General features: G+C 42.0%; 1 protein-coding gene across 1 annotated transcript in view; it reads right to left on the bottom strand.

Annotated features, from left to right (window-relative positions):
* Positions 1-17,511, bottom strand: part of LRP1 (LDL receptor protein 1) — a 335,280-nt gene that overhangs the window by 108,769 nt on the left and 209,000 nt on the right. Inside the window, exons 47-50 of the mRNA XM_080272895.1 lie at positions 7,967-8,098; positions 3,727-3,981; positions 3,240-3,442; positions 519-703 (exon numbers count right to left, since the gene is read on the bottom strand). Coding sequence (XP_080129021.1) covers positions 519-703; positions 3,240-3,442; positions 3,727-3,981; positions 7,967-8,098 — 775 coding nt within the window. The remainder of the gene's footprint in view (positions 1-518; positions 704-3,239; positions 3,443-3,726; positions 3,982-7,966; positions 8,099-17,511) is intronic.

Below are 17,511 nucleotides of genomic sequence, written 5' to 3'. Positions count from 1 at the left end.
TTCAGTATCCCAACCCCCAGCACCTCAGGCCTTTATACCAGATGTCACACCAGAGCCACCAGAAGTCATCTTTGCCAGGTCATTCACTGTACAACCTACAAGATGAGTGGCAATGTAAGCAGTGTATAATACATGTGTTTCCTACCCCTTTTTACTCCAGTGTGGTCAGATATTGCCCACTCCCCATTGTGAGTGCCAAGTTTTAATAACAGATTATAGTAATACCATACTAGTCATGAAGAAGTGCCATGACAAGGATGAAAAACAAGATGCAAAAGGGCAAAGTTATGGGCCAGGTTAGTGTAAAATGGTTATAGTTTTGTTTTACAGTACTAAAATATGGTATTTTGGTTATTTATTTTCAATCATGTACTTGAATTTCTAACTGGAGGGGGAGGGGGTGACCCTCAGATTCATCAAATTTCCAGCTATATCAAACCAAGCTTCCCTTCGGTTTGATATAGCGAGGGTCTGCTGTATTAACAGAACTTCCATAACCATAGCAACTGTACACTTACCCGTGGAAGGGGTCAAGAACAATGGCACGAGGGTCTTGGAGTCCCTCACTGATCAACACCTTCCTGTGGTTTCCGTCCAACTTGGAAACCTCAATTGTGTTCTTGCCCTTATCACACCAGTACAGGTTTCGACCCACCCAGTCCAGAGCAATCCCATCAGGACTCTGGACTGCTGTGTGCAGAATCTAGGGAGAGGAGGAGAATGAGAGGATTACGGATGATTCTCAAGGGAAAGAAAAGCCTCGTTCATATTGAAAGTGTATACAGTGGGCTTACACAGTACACGTGATCACAGTTCATGAATTGCATAGTACACGAGTGACCAAAATCATAACCATAAAACTTTCAGTGTGTGTATTTAGCCCACAATACGCAAGGCTGAGGCAACGATTGGACCAAAACTGTTATTTTCCCAGACTACGTGACACCTCCCCCTCCGCATGATGTGCCCATCATGATGTCAGTCACGATCCAATTTCTGTAGAGGAAGAAGAGGATGCAATGTCAGTTGTGTCAACATTGGACTTTGAGGGGATTTTGTCCGAAGTGACTGAGTTAGAGGCTCATGGGGAAGGTGCTCAAGAGGAGTCTAGTTATGAGGAGGAAAGTGTTGGTGCAGTGGGTGGTGCGGTGGCCGGCGTGCCGGGGGCACTCTAAGTGTGTTGCCGAGCCAACAGAACCCCTGCTATTTAAGTCTATCAGGCCTGTCGTCTACTGTTTTTCAGGAGATTGACCATATTTTTGTTATTTTAGCTATATCTGTAGCATTTATCTTAAAAATTTTCCGTTTATTATGCCTCTAAGGTTAAAAAAAAAATCAAGGTTTGAAGGCATCCCACCCATGTTATTTTTCCCATAAGAGTATGTATTGACAGTACACGAATTCACGTGCGCGAGGTTGTGGACCACCCATCCACTCGTGTACTGTGCGAGCCCACTGTATTTTCCAAGTATTTACACACTGGAGGTAGCAATAGTAGTAGTTGTTCCCTAGGCAGTCTGGCCGAACAGCCCCGAGTCCCTTAGGAAGACCATGGCCGAGACTGGGTTTTCCCACAGAGCTCTCAAAGAGTGTATGTTGTGTTGTTGGCGTAGGTGATTGTGCGCAATGCAGTCTTCCATAATGTGCTTAATAGTATGGGGTGCTGTGTTGCATCCTGGACAGGCATCAGCGACGGAGTCATCCAGCCTCTTCTGGTAGCTTAATAGGGCTGGATGGTGCCCACATCTTAGCCTGGCCAGGTGGATCCTGTCCTCACGAGGGAGATAGGATTCAGAAGGGTGGATGTCAGGAGGCCATGCATGCAGCTGTGTGTTGTCTTTAAGTGACTGAATGGAGCGGCGAGTGATCTGAGTGTGGATATGCTTCTGGAAGCTGGTCTGAGGTCGGCGAGGGAGGAGGGATGACAGTATTTGTGTATGGTATCGTGTGCTGGGTGTTGTTTTGATGTTCCTTGGTGTGGGTGGATGTGCTGCCATGTAATATAGTGGATGTTGTGGGTTATGGAGGCTGCAGCAAGAAACTGGGTGCCTCTCATGTCTAGGTGATCCTTGATTTTGAGGACTTTGGTTTCTTGATGTAGGTGGTCTGTGGGTGCAGTAGCTGTGCAGCCTGTGATTATTTTTAGGGCCTTGTTCTGCATCGTCTGTAGAGTGTTGTAGTGTGTTTTGGTGAGGTTAGAAGCCCAGGCAGGGCTTGCATAATTCATCACTGAACGTATGTATTGTTTGTATACTGTGGTGGTGGTTTCTTTGTTGTGTCTGAATGTTGTATGGGCAAGTGACCTTAAGGCATTGAGGCTTGGTGTTATTTTATTTTTAATGTCTGTGATGTGTTGTTTAAATGACATTGATGTATTGTATGTTACACCAAGGACTTTGTGTGTGTGTGTGTGTGTGTGTGTGTGTGTGTGTGTGTGTGTGTGTGTGTGTGTGTGTGTGTGTGTGTGGTAGGGGAGTGTTGTTTATGGTGAGGTGTGGAAAGTGACTGTGTTCTGCTGTCCAGTTTGTGAGAAGTGTCACTGTAGATTTGGCTGGGGCTATTTTGAGCCTGTTTGTGGTGAACCATTCGTGTAATGTGTTGAGGTAAGATTGAATGATGTGTGCAGCTGTGTTTGCATTTTGGTGCATGCATGTAAGTGTTATATCATCTGCATAGGAAGCTATGTGTATCTGTGGTGTATGGGGTGTGGGTATGTCGTGCATGTATAGGTTAAAGAGTGTAGGGAACAAAACAGATCCTTGGGGGACGCCATTTGTGAAGTTTCTGATGTTAGAAGACTGACCGGCAAATGTTACGACTGGAGGTAGTTTTGCAGTATGATTTCATTCTGTGTAAACAGTGGAAGTTTCAAACCTTCTAAATTGCCATAGATTTCTAATCACATTACGAACATAAGATTATCTTGCTTTACCCAGATTAAAATATACAGGTACATATTTTATAGTGATGTAGATTTATAACATAGCTAGCCGTAAAGTAAAAACCAGTGTAAAGATACCATGAATTGAAACAACGTGCTGTATATCTGCATTCATTGAATCTCTCTGTGTTACATAGAGTACTATAGTTTATTCCTGATAACTCCTTAAAAAGATTTTCTTTGTGTTACCTTTATTGAACAATGTCAAGAAAAGTCATATGTGTGCAACTACACTGTTTCCTCGTGGTAAGGTAATTCTTTGTATTTTCATGTCCTTCAATTGGCAGCAGTTACTAACCTTATAATCTCCATCCTGGCACTTGCGTTTAATGGAGGAAGATATATGTGTGACATCAGACCAGTAGACACACCTGCCTAGATAGTCATAATCAAGACCCACAGCATTTGTGAGGTTGGTGACCAGCAGTCTGCTGTTGGTTCCATCCAGGTTCATCTCACGGATGTAGTAACGGTTTGTGAAGATCAACTTGGGTTTCACAGCTGGGGAGGATTATGGGGAAAAAATAAATAAATAAATGGTAAATGAATCACAAAGACTTGAAAAAGCTATTCTAAACTGCATCGGTTCCTACTGTGAGAAATGGCTTGGATTTTAAAAATGTGAAAATGATTGACTGTGGAATGAATGAAAATGAGTGTTAAAATCATTAAACTGCAGAAAAATATAACAGTATATGTGGATCATTACGGAATATCATTGCCTGAGCCTGGAAGAATATATAAGTAAACTGATTCACCAACAACTGAAAGTTCATTGAACTCACTAGAGTTAGCACGGCATTTATGCCCATCATGTTCCTCAATGTAGCCTTCTGCACAGGAACATTTGTAGGAACCATGTGTATTGGAGCAGAAGTGTGGACAAGGGTAGTCTGCACACTCATTTACATCTTGGCAAAGCTTGGGGTCAACAGGGTCCACAGTGAAGCCAGGATAGCAGCTGCATTCATACCCAATGGTCTTGTCTTCACATCGTTGGGCGCACACACTTGGATTCCCCTGCTCACACTCATTGATGTCTACATAGGGCAAGAGGCACTTTTAAATGAACCTGTTATGGGTATTTATAGAGGGAGTGATTCAAAGATCTCTCTCTTTTCATATTATTCCAGGTACCATTGACTACAGTATAGGCTATTCATCTTAGGAGATAACTCTGCACCAACCCCTCTGTCCATTAATATCTTTTCCCTCTACTCTTATTCCAAGTAAAAAAAATGCTTAGAGCACCTGGTGGGAAAGAGTTTAAAACCATCCTTTAGCAGAGTTGTGGGAGAAAATGATTATGTGACCTGGCTTAATGTGGCTAGTGTTAGACTAAAACTCTTAAGTTGCCGCTACATAGCACTCCTGTCCCAATCACAGCTGGCTGGCTAGATGGAGTGCTATGTAAAAAGTTCTGTTTCTGTTTAGGACAGATCTCATATTATCATCTATCTATCTATTGCCAGACGCCTCAATCCCATACGGGGTGGCTACAAGCAAATCGCCTCCACGTCACCCTGTCCCCTGCCATTTCACTGCCCTGTTCCCAACTCACACCCCCCTCTCTCATATTATGATACCAATATGAATTGTGAGAGATCATGAGATGGTCTTCTATGACAACATGCACAGGTAATAGGTGCCAAGACTTCAGAAATTGGTCCAAAGGGCAGGGAAATCTCTCCCAAAGGTTCAAATGAAATGTTTGTACTTAGAAAGAACTGCTGCATGTGGTGTTCATGCCATGAATTGATCCCATAGGTTGCTTACTATATCCAGTACCATATTCTTAACCCCTCTTTTGTCAAAAGGTGGAATTCTTTGTATCCCCCAGGCTGACCTGAGGATCATTTTTAAAAAAAAATTTTGATGTTTTTTTTTTTTTTGTCCCCCTTGTAGATTTTGAAGATAAGTGGCTGGTTCACCTGTGTGTGTGTTTTTTAGCTTCCTAAACCCATCCTATGTAAGCTCATTCCAGGAGCATACATGCCAGTGATGGGAGGGAGTGGTGAACTGGGAGCGAGTGAGAGGAAAACATCCTGCCATAGCAATATCTTGTACCCTACTGACAGTCCGAGTGATTGGGATGGCTGAGAAGGATCTTGTAAACATGTCAATTACCACCGTTTTCATCCCAAGTTGTTATGCTATTTTCTTGTGCAGTGCACTATATTGATGCCATCAGCACTTGTGTCATGCATCTGTTGATGCCTGCAGCAAGAGAGGGGTTAAACATGTGTGCTGTATTAGTTACTAAGGATTTGTATGTTTATATGGTCGTACTGTAAAGTACTGAGGGTATTGATAAAGGTAGCCGAGGGGCCACCAATATCGATAAGGATAGAGGGATTATTATTTTTTTTTTAAATCTTAAATTTGGTGTATTGTTTAGCTTATTTATGCTGCTTTTGGCTGATGTAATTTAAGCTATGAAGGGCATCTCATGCTGAAGAGTTTGACCTCTTACATTTTGTTGCATTTTGACATGATTCATTTAATCAAAATTACCTTTTGAAGTTGCAGTTTGATGTGAACTGTATCACAAAATCTGGGGAAATGAATTTTGAATTTAAAAAAGCTTGCAAAAAGTCAGTATCACTCCCCGGCACAGAGGGCACTTTGTATTTATCATTGCACCCCAAAACTTATGGCCCTATGCAAAAGAGTTAATTAAGACCATATCAAACTCCTTCATTTTGAAGTTTCATTTAAGCAAAGTAAAACTGTCTTGTGGCAGCAAGAGTAAAAATGGTATAGTGGTAGCAAGATTAAAATAAAAATTATATCACTGTCATAAAGGGGTTTGTATTTTGCTAAACTTTTTTGGGGGGGAGGGAAGGATAAGAACCATATAGGATTTTACATTACACAGTAAACCCTGAATTATCCGTCATCGCAATATCCGGCCTAATGCAATATTCAGTGATGCTGGCTTGGCTCCATCAAAGCAATATCTGGTGAAATAATGCAATATCCAGTGCCGAAACGGGTTGTAACCAGGAGTTCTATGCAATATCCGACAGTGAGGTGTATCAATCGGCTCATAAACAGTGGCCAACCAGTATTGTATGCCTGTATTGTATCATTACTTTATTGTATTTTATGCTTCATTTTCATCTTTCACTCATGAGAAAGTTTTTAGGATGGAGGTTCGAGACAGATAGTGATGCAGTATCTGGCTTGATGCTGAATTTTGAGCCCATGGGAGGTACTATGCAATATCCGGCATTTTACTTTAACCAGCATAGGGCTTGGCTGAATTATGCCAGATAATTGAGAGTGCTGTATACAGTATATCCATGTTATAAAAATTCTTGTTTGACATTCTTCCAGCTGTTAAAGTGCATGCAGTAAATTTTTAAAAATTGCTTGTTAAAGTTCCATTACTGTTTATAAAGCAGTATGCCAAATTCTTCTAATTTATTAGTGTATCAGCTACATGGAAAAAGTTGTAATGTTTTAGAACAAATCCTGAATTTATAATGAGTCCTGGCTATGTAAGTTTTTGTTGCCTATCTCCATTCTGTCTGACTGAGCAAATTCATTGACCACAGGTAAGTAAGTACTTCTGTGGGGTTGTCTTGCAGACACAGTACCCTCCATACACTAAATAGGGATCCAGCACCCCCTTGTGATAGACAATGTCACACCAGGGTTGGACATGGGTTCCACTGCAAGGTTTAGGGAAGAAATTAGGAGATTTGGCTTCCAGGTGAATGCCACAGCTGCTCCACCCAGGTGCACAGTGCCACCACATGTAGGCTCCTTGTCAATGCCCAGCTGTATAGGGAACAATGAGGTTTGAACAGCATGGATTTAAGCAACATTGTAAAACAGTGGAACCAGTTACTTATCTTGCATCAAATACTATAGCACAAGGGCAGGAAACTCTGGCCCTCGGGCCAGATCCGGCCCGTGAAGGTCTAGTGTCCGGCCCGCCAACCTGCTCGGCATGAGCATAGCAATCCAGCCCATGAAATCCCAGCCAAAACAAATTAAATTCTGAAAAATAGCATCTGCTGGTCGTATGCAGCCAGCAGGTGCTATTTGGCAACTCAGCGTTCCCGCCACCCTGCGCGATACAATCTTTCTGCCATCCTGCCAGACGCCAGTGTCTGTAGGACTTCTGCATTGAGAGGGGGTATGTATCACTCTTAAGGCGGGTACACACTTGTTGCATGTCCATGTATGTATGTATGTATGTATGTATGTACAGTAGTACTTTTCAAGTTCATAGATATTTTGAGATCTTAACCTGTGAGCTCAAACACATTCCACCCCTTCACATGTGGAAGTCTGTATCCTGATATAGGTAATAAAATTCTTGTATATAGTCACTTTTGTGTTCTCATTTGTCACTCCAGCCCGCAGGCTTCTCCCGAAAGTCTCATCTGGGCCTCACTCTGAAAATGTTGCCCACCCCTGCTATAGCACATCTGTCCTAGTCTGAGAGATTCCTTAATCCCTTTCATCTCAGATGATGGCTAAGTGTAGGGAGACTGAAGAGTTAATTTGACTATACTGTACTCCTTTTACCCAACTTGGCCTAAAATTGCCATCCTTTTTACTTGTGTTCTGAGTTTTTGCAAGAGATTAACACCAGAATATGATGCTGGTGATGAGAAAGTGTTATGAATAGGATGTACTGCCATAGCACTGTCTTTTCATGTCACTGTCTACAGAGAATAAGCTGAACAGGACAAAAATCTAGACCAAGTTGAAAATAGTATGGTAAAGAAAGAGTCTCATCTCTGCCTCATAAAGTAAGGCATCTCAAATTTCATGCAATTATGACTTAGTATTCAACTTTTGTGGGTGGTCCACTTCAACAGGTGTAACTAGACCAACTACAGTATAGTATCTAAGGAGACTCGTTTCTGCCTCATAACTAAGGTCATTGAATTTCGTGAAATTTCAACTTAGTGCAGTATAAAAGTTGTGGGAGTAGTCCATTTCCACCAGATCATAATACTGTAATATATAAATAAATAAACATTGTAGTAATCACACATGACTCACTGCAGAGGTGCTCATCAGAGTAGTCGCCACAGTCATCATGGCCATCACACAGCAACTTATACCGGACACAGTCACTGTTGTTGCAGGTGAATTGACCTGCCCCACACCCTGTGTCTACTAGTTGAGTAACAGCTGGAAAGAAATGAGGGGAATTAATGAAAACTTAACAGGTGATGGCACAGTGTGGAGGAAGAAAGAGAAATAAGTCTGCAAACAATGGGGAAATTAATGAAGTATCAACAGATGACTGTGGAGGATGAAAGGGAAATGATGGTTAATTAAAGGGGCATCAACCAATGCAGGACAGTCAGGTATTTTACTGGTTTATGCCTGCTACCTCCAAGCATTCATTATTCAGCTTGGGGGAGATGTATTATAGTGAAGGGGTAAATGGAGGCTGTATCTAACCTCTCCAGTTAAAGAAGATCTCTCCTTAGTTAAATAAAATCATCAGGACATAGCAAAAAAAAAAAAAAAAAGTTATTGGATACAGAAGGTTAACAGGAGGAAAGGGTAGGTGGGGGAAGAAAAAAAAATGAAGGATATGAGAACAGACACATAAATGGGAGTTCAGAAGATACTCAGATGAGGATGCAAGAAAAATGAAGGGGTAAGGTAAGGGTATATGTCAACAGTTACAAAAACAGCAGTGCAGTACAACTCAACCTTCATTTGATTATCTAATTTTGGCATAAGCAAGAATGTGCTTTGAGAAAACCCATTGCAATAATCATGAACTCCTAACTACAGCCTGTATCACTGGGAAACATCTAATATTATTTAACAGTATTCTAACACTGTCTGGAAGATACAAACACAAACACAACTTGTACAAAACATAATTATAACAACATGAAAGAACAGAACAGAACAACAAATTCCCAAGGCTCCCCAAAATTTTAATTATAATGTGATATGATTAGTAATGCCATGAAAAGGGAAAAGATATTTCAGCAAAGGAAATATCACTCCTTACTGGGTGGGAAATAACTTATGATCAAATACCAGTAAGATCTCAGATGATAAGTATTGTGGCTGTGGTATTACAGCATATATGCAATATCATTTGAATGTACAGTCTTAGTACTGTGCTTCTTCACTAATCTATAGGCCTACCAAAAAATTTCCATACAAATGCACAGTACAAAGGCCTAGTCAGGTTTCTTACATTCCAGTGGTACAGTTCCACTTATCCTACACTGGCATACTTCTCACAGACAGGTCACTCTGCTCTTTCCACTACAGTTTCTGCTTCTGGATATACTGTACCTTATAAACATCAACTGCTTTCTCATTTTCAGCATGTTCATATCATTTTTCACTTTAGTAAATGTAATGTTCTCAGTACAACATTTCTGCTTAATAAACAATCAAATTCAATCATGTTTACCATTACTGTGTTCTTGTAAGGTCCCATTCATCAATTTCATTTTTTTTTTCCTCTCTGTTCTTTATTTAGCTTCCATTTGTTGGTGTTCTTTCATTCCCATTGCTCTCATTTTCATACTGTTTCTAACTTTATTCTCCACTTTATTTAACTATCTACCTATCTATAGCCTGATGCCCTAATCCCGCAAAGGGTGGCTGCAGACAAAACGCCTCCAAGTCGCTCTGTCACCCACCATTTGACTACCCTCCCCCCAGCTCACTCCCCCCTCCATCATGTACCTCTCAACTCCATCCCTTCACCTCATCCTTGGTCTTCCCCTTCCCCTCCCTCCCTCCACCTCACTTACATACACCCTCTTAGTCAGTCTTTCATTCTCCATTCTCTCCACATGTCCAAACCGCCTCAGTGTATTTCTCCTGATCTTCTCAACCACATCCACCCCACAACATTCTTTCACTACTTCATTCTTCAGCCTGTCTCTCCATGTCACTCCACATGCTCCTCTAAGTAGCTCATTTCCACTGCTCTCAGTCTTGACTTGTTCCCCTCTTGCAAGGTCCACGCCTCGCTTTCATACATCAGGGTAGGGATCACAATACTATCATGCAGTGATTTCATAACTTCCATACTCACCTTCCTATTTCTCATCACTGCTTTCAGTGAACCAACAACCTTCCTTCCCTGCTGTACCCTTTCACGCACTTCATCCCCCAAAGTTCCATCCTTACTCATCACACTACCCAAGTACTTGAATGCACTCACATTCTCCATATTCTCGCCATCCAACCTCACCGTGGATTCTGTGACTTCATTCCTCTCAAACACCATAACTTTACTCTTGTTTACATTAACTTTCAGATTCCTCTTCCTACACACTGTTCCAAATTCATTCACCAACCTTTGCAACTCCCATTCATCTTCACTCAAGAATACTGTATCATCAGCAAACAACAACACCGGATCTTCCAAATCTCACCCTCATTCATTAGAGCCAGCCGTACATCCACTGCCCTGCCTTGCACCTCCTTTACAACCCCATCCATGTATATATTAAACAGCCGTGGAGACATCACACAACCCTGTTTCAGTCCCACACTGAGATCAAAGAACTCACTCAGCTCACCATCCACTCTCACCGTAGCCCTAGCTCCTTCGTACATACTCTTCACAGCACTCAACAATTTCCCATCCACTCCATAAATTCTCAGTACCTTCCACATACCTAGTCTATCTATTCTATCATAAGCTTTGTCCAAGTCCATGAAGGCAGCATACACTTTCTTTCCCTTCTCTAGATACTTCTCCACTAAACATCTTAGAACAAATATCTGATCTACACATCCTTTTCCCTTCCTACATCCCCCTTGTTCTCCAACTAGGTCCTCTGTCATATGCCCAACCTTATCAATGAGTATTCTACCAAATATTTTTCCAGTCACACTAAGAAGGCAAATACCCCTATGGTTACCACATACTTCTCTCTCCCCTTTTCCTTTGTATAAAGGAACAATTATACCTGATTTCCAGTCCTCCAGAACCCTTCCCTCTTCCTAGGCCAGTCTACATAACTTCCATATCCACTCCACTACAACCTCACCCCCATACTTCAGCATTTCACCACACACTCCATAAATTCCTGGGACCTTTCCCATCTTCATCTTCATTGCTTCCACTATTTCCGCCCTACTGATCTCTTCCTCCTTCCTCTCATCTCTCCTTCTCCCAGCCATTCCCCAACCACTTATACTTGCACTGCTCTCACTCTCTACATTCAACAAATCCTCAAAGTGCTCCTTCCATCTCCTCAATTTCTCTCTCTTCTCCACCAACAATCTATTATTCCTATCTTTCACTCCCCTACTATTTCCCCTTTCACACTGCCTTACTTTCTTTACCTTCTTTCAAAACAGTTTCTTACTTTCCCTCCATTTCACACTCAGATTCCTCCCAAATTCTTCATCCACTTTCTTCTTACTCTCCTTCACCAATCTCTTCACCTCCCTTCTCCAGCTCACATATACCTCTCTCATCTTCTCCCCTACCTGTACTCGCTAGCCATTCACTATATGCCTTCTTCTTTATTTAACACTTCATTTAAATATTTAACTCTAATTTCAGTTCCTGTACATGGGTCAGTAGTTATTTAATGTTGTTTGATTATGGTTGTGAAGCATTTGATGGAAAAGTTCCTGGATAAATCAGTATTTTGATTGGTCAGAAATGATAGTGCACCATATACTTTGATTTATCTGGATTTTACCATACAGTACATAGTATACTAGAGTCATGGGGACATCACGCAACCTCACTTTCATTGCATCATTGATACAGAACCACTCATGAAGACATGTAGCAGTGGTACTCTTATACATGCACCACTGCCATCATAAAAACTCTACACCATTCATCATTCAGTATTCTGCATCATACATACATAAAACCTTTTGTAATCCTTTATTGTTCACATTATGATATGTTTTTTTTAGATCCATAAATACTGTACAATAAATATTTTGCATTCCTTCTGGCATGCTTTCTATAGGAAAAGGATAGACAAAGAGATAGGTAGGTAGGTACTGTAGGAAGGTAGGTAGACAGTAGATACAGATAGGCTATGGATATACAGTACTGTAGTGTGTATGTGTAAAACATATATATATATATATATATATATACTGTATATGTAATATATACAGGTACCTCTCGATTTACGCGAGTATTGTGTTCCAGGAGAAGTCGTGTAATTTGAATTTCGTGTAATTTATACATAATTTTCCCTCAAGAATACATTTTAAGTGAAGGAGTTAGGCTCTGTGAGCTTTCTGTAGTACCATGTGGTAAATAAAATAGTTGTATAATAATTTCATACCTTTAATTACACCTGAATTATGTACATGCACTGTACAGATAGAGAGGAGAGGCACAGGCACCTGACATAACAATAATTTGTCCGAATCAGTCTCCTGTTCTGACTGATAGTGTGAGACCTCTGGTGGCTGCAAAATGAAATGCCCCATGGCGTAAGTTTTGCTTTTTCTTTAATTGTGTTATTTTAAGAAAAACGCATATTGTAAACAAAAAGACAGAATTTTTACATTGTGTTATTTAAAAAATGTGTAATTTACACTCGCGTAAATTGAGAGGTACGTGTGTGTGTATTTACCTAATTGTATTTACCTAATTGTGATATACAGGAAATGAGCTACGCTCGTGGGGTCCCGTCTCTGTTTCTCAATAAGTCAGATTTAGCTTTAAACTCATTTGAGTGTTTAGACTGAATGATCTCTTTGTCCAGGTTATTCCACAGGTCTATACATCTATAAGGAAAACTATATTTCTTGATATCCTTCAAGCAGCTTGGGTTCCTCAGTTTCATCCCGTGTCCTCTTGTTACTCTCTTATCCCATAAAAACAGATCATCTTTGTCAATTTTATCTACTCCCATCATGGTCCTGAACACTGCAATCATGTCGCCTCTCTTTCTTCTTTCTTCTAAGGAAGGCAAATCCAGCTTTTCCAGCCTCTCTCTTTACGACAGATCTGCCAGACTGGGGACCATCTTGGTTGCTGTTCTCTGTATTCTCTCAATCTTGTTTATATCTTTCTTTTTGTGTGGGGACCACATTACTGCTGCATATTCCAACCTGGGGTGAATCATGGCCACTATCAATTTTTTCATCATCTCCTCATCCATATAATGAAAAGCTACTCTTATATTAGTCAGGAGTTTATACGTCTCTCTAACTGTCTTGTTAATGTGTTTTTCAGGTGACAAACTGTCCTGGACCAGCACACCCAAATCTTTCTCTTCTCTCGCTTTTGTGATTGGTTCATTACCCATCAAATAATTCAATGATGGCCTCTTGGAACTTTTACCTATTTCCAATATTTTACATTTCTTTGCATTGAATTTAATCGCCGGCTGGAAGGCAGCCGGACTTCAACCACCACCCTGGACATGAGGCTTGTGGATGGCAGCTGCTGCAGTCCAGTCATCGCCTTGACAGAGTGCGGATGGCCACCGCACAGAGCGGGTGGTGACTGGCCTCCTTCTGGATGGCAACCACCTCTTAAAAATGAGATGTTGCTAACCAGTCGCAGTCTGTAAGCTGGCCAGACGCAATCCAGCCGCCCACCGGGCGGCTTCCGTGCCACGATATTGGTGGTCGCAGGGAGGTGTTTTGTTCAGCACGAGAAACCTCACGACAATTTTTTGGTCGCCATGGTGGCCTGCGGCTGGACTGAGACACATGAAGACCAGTCGTAAACCTCACCAAAACCACCCACGACTTGCAGGTCGCAGGTGGTTTGCAATATGTCGTACCTGCGGTGTGACTGGGGGCTATGGTGTGTGTATGTGGGAGTTTAGGCAGGTCTGGGAACGTATCCCCATTGACTCCATGTTATAATGGGCTTTTGCTATACGATGGATCGCTATACGATGGGGTTTTCAGGAACGGAACCCCATCGTATAACGAGAGGTTGTACACATATATATACTTATATATATATATATATATATATATATATATATACTTTGTAGTAGGTGGGGGCGCTCACCATCCACTCACTCGATGTAGTGCTGCTCTCGGGTGTCTGCCCTTGTAGTGCTGCTCTCAGGTGCCTGCCCTTTCCTCTCCTCCATCTTTCTTTCCTTCCATCCTCTTCTGTTTTTCTTTCCTTCATTCTTTCCTTGTCCTTCTGCCTACGGGTGACTTTACACTCCCTCTTCTGTCTTTCTCTCCTTCATTCTTTCCTCTTCCTTCTGCCTGTGAGTGACTCTACATTGAGTAACAAGCCAAATGATTTCCTGTACACCAAGAAACAATTTACTATGCTGGATGGTAACCATGTAACCAAATTTTGGCGCCTGGTGGTTTAGTGGGTAATTACGGAGGTCCAGTCAGATTGAGCCGGTGAAGGTTTATATCCAAGGGGTGGTTAGGGTTGATTGCTCATGTAATGCCACTCAGGGGTGAGTGAGGCTGGTCACTTTCATCTTAAATGTCAGGACCAACTTGCCTAGCTCCGGGCTCCTACATTCCTTATGGGGCAGTGTAGGATTAGATGATGAATGATGATTGTCTATCTATCTGTGTATATACAGTATATATATATATATATATATATATATATATATATATATATATATATGTATGCCCCTTGTGGGAGGGGGGACACTATCTGTCTGCATTATGGGGTGGTACTACTACTCTGCAGCCAGGTTGTGTTAGGAAGAATTCTGCCACCGTATTCCCAGCATGTTGTAAAAGGCGACTAAAAGAGGCAGGGTGAGGGGACTTGGGACCCCCTCCTCTGTTTTTTTAGTTCCTACAATGAGATAGGGAATAGAAAGGGATGGGGCATTGAGTTATCCCTGTACCCTGAAGATTGGGTCTATGAATGTGTGTGGATGTAGTATGATTGAGGCTAAAAGGGAGGAGATTGAGAGAATATTTGTGAGAAGAAAGTTGGTTGTGTTAGCTTTGAGTGATACAAAGATGAAAGGGATAGGTGAGTCTGAGTTTGGAAGTGTGAATGGAAGATCATCAGGTGTTGATAAAGGAAGGGCGAGAGAAGGTGTGGCCTTGTTAGTGAGCCTGGAAGTGCAGCAGTGTGTGACTGAATGGAAGGAGGTGTCATCGAGACTGATGTTGGTGAAAATGAAATTCGAACGTGAGCTGTGGGTAATTGTGAGTTCATATGGACCTAGTAGCAAAGGGGATGCAGAAGAGAGGGAGTCTTTCTGGAATGATGTTGATGAGTGTCTGCAGAGTTTTGGAGTGAATGTGTATGTGGTAATGATGGGAGGTCTGAATGCTAGGGTGGGAAATGTAGCAGTTGAAAGTGTAGTTGGTATGCATGGTGTGCCTGGAAGAAATGAAAATGGGGAACGAATGACAGGGATGTTTGTTGAGCAAGAGATGGTGATTGGAAATATCTTGTTTGAGAAGAAAGATATTTATAAGTATACATGGGTGAGACAGGAAGGTTGTTGATAGAATATTGATGGACTGTGTGGTGATGGACTATGTGGTTGTGTCCAGGAATGTAATAGGATGATTGTTGGATGTGAGAGTTTTGAGGGAGGAGGGTGGAGGTGTGTCTGACCAGTACCTGATGGAGGTAAAGTTGAAAGTAAGTAAGAGATGGGTGAAAGCTAAGAGAGTTAGGTGTGGCAGCGAGGTTTTGAAAGTGAGTGAGTTGGATAAAAGAGAAAATGAGAGTCTCAGGAGAAATTGAAAGATGAGTGGAACGCAGTGAAAGATCAGGAGAATGGCAGTGTGGAGGAGGAATGGCAGTTGTTTAACAGTGCTGTGGTGGGGCATGTGGAAGAGGTGTGTGGTGTGAAATGAGTGGGTGGTGGTGTAAGAGAAGGAAGTGAATGGTCATGCGAGGAAGTAAGTATTTCTGTGGCTGAGAAGAGACATGCATATGAAGTGTGGCTGCAGAGGAGGGATGAGGTGTCATATGAGAGGTGTAAAGAAAAGAGGAATAGGGCGAGAAGAGCTGTGAGTGATGCTAAAGTGGCAGCAGATGAGAGGTGGTGTAGGCGATTGACTGAGAATTTTCAACAGAATAAGAAAATGTTTTGGAAGGAGGTGAAAAGAGTGCAAAAGGGATAGCCTGGAAAGGAAAAGCAAGTAAAAGCAGAGAATGGAAGGATGTTAATTGAGATGGATGCAGTAAGGAAGAGATGGGTGGAGTATTTTGAGAGATTGTTAAATGTAGAGGAGGAAAGGGAGGCTGAGATTGTGGCAGATGTAAGGGTGCAAGGATTAAATGTGTTGGGAGAGTTGAATGATTCTTTGATGACGATGGAGGAAGTGCAGGAGGCAGTAGAGGAGGTGAAAACAGGGAAAACTCAGGTATGGGTGGGTGTGCTGTGGATTTCCTGAAAGGTGGTAAGTACAAGGGCTGTTCAAAAAGTATCTGACCTTTGGCCGGGAAAAACAGAATTATTCACCTGGCGGTGTGAAACCCTAATCGCCTTCAAAGTAGTCTCCTTGGGACTGCACACACTTCTCCCAGCTGTCTTGCCATTGTTGGAAGCATTTCTGGAACACATTTTTGGGAATGGAATACAGCTGGGTCATCGCATTCTGAATAATGTCTTCATGTGACTCAAATCGGGTCCCTTTCAGCAGCATTTTCAGCTTGGAGAACAGCCAAAAACCACAAGGAGCCATGTTGGAAGAGTAGGGAGCCTGACAAACCACAGGAGTGTTGTGTTTGGCCAAGAAAGTTTGAATCAGGTGCGAGGAAAGATCTGGTGCATTGTCATGATGCAGCTGCCAAGTTAACGCTGCCCACAGGTCAGGTCTCTTGCGCCGCTTATTCCTCACATGTGATGCAAACTTTCTTGGCCAAACAAAACACTCCTGTGGTTCATCAGGTTCCCTATTCTCCCAACATGGGTTCTTGTGATTTTTGGCTGTTCCCCAAGTGAAAATGCCTTTGAAAAGGACCCAATTTGAGTCATGAGAAGACATTATTCAGAATGTGATGACCCAGCTGTACTCCATTCCCAAAAATGCATTCCAGAAATGCTTCCAACAATGGCGGGACCACTGGGAGAAGTGTGTGCAGTCCCAAGGAGACTACTTTGAAGGAGATTAGGGTTTCAGACCGCCAGATGAATAAATCTATTTTTCCTGGCCAAAGGTCGGATACTTTTTGAACAGCCTCGTAAGATTGTTGAATATGTGTTTTGTGAGAGATATGGTGCCAATTGACTGGACAAGTGCTTGTGTGGTCCTATTGTATAAAGGTAAGGGTGATAAGTATGAACGAACAAGCTTTAGGGGTATAAGTATGTTGAGTGTTGTAGGTAAGGTGTATGGTAGAGTGTTAACTAAGAGAGGGTACAGAAGGAGTGATTGGTGATGATCAGTGTGGCTTTAAGAGAGGGAGGGGATGAGTGGATCATGTGTTTGCTGTGAGACAGGTGTGTGAAAAGTATTTAGCGAATGGTAAGGTTGTGTTTTGGGTGATCATGGATTTAGAGAAAGCATATGATAGTGGTAGGTGGTGGCGACCATCATCCACTCACTTGATGTAGTGCTGCCTACTTCTTCCTTAGCCTTCATTATTCTTTTTCTGTGCCTGCCCTCCTCTCTTCCTATTTCTCCCATCTTTCCTGTCACTTTGTATT

This window comes from Coenobita brevimanus, chromosome 6, assembly GCF_032717465.1.
Source record: "Coenobita brevimanus isolate Jiangsu-jjx chromosome 6, ASM3271746v2, whole genome shotgun sequence".
NCBI classification, from domain to species: domain Eukaryota; kingdom Metazoa; phylum Arthropoda; class Malacostraca; order Decapoda; family Coenobitidae; genus Coenobita; species Coenobita brevimanus.
The sequence above is the reverse complement of the archived record's forward strand: the minus strand, read 5'-3'. Positions and strand labels throughout refer to the sequence as shown.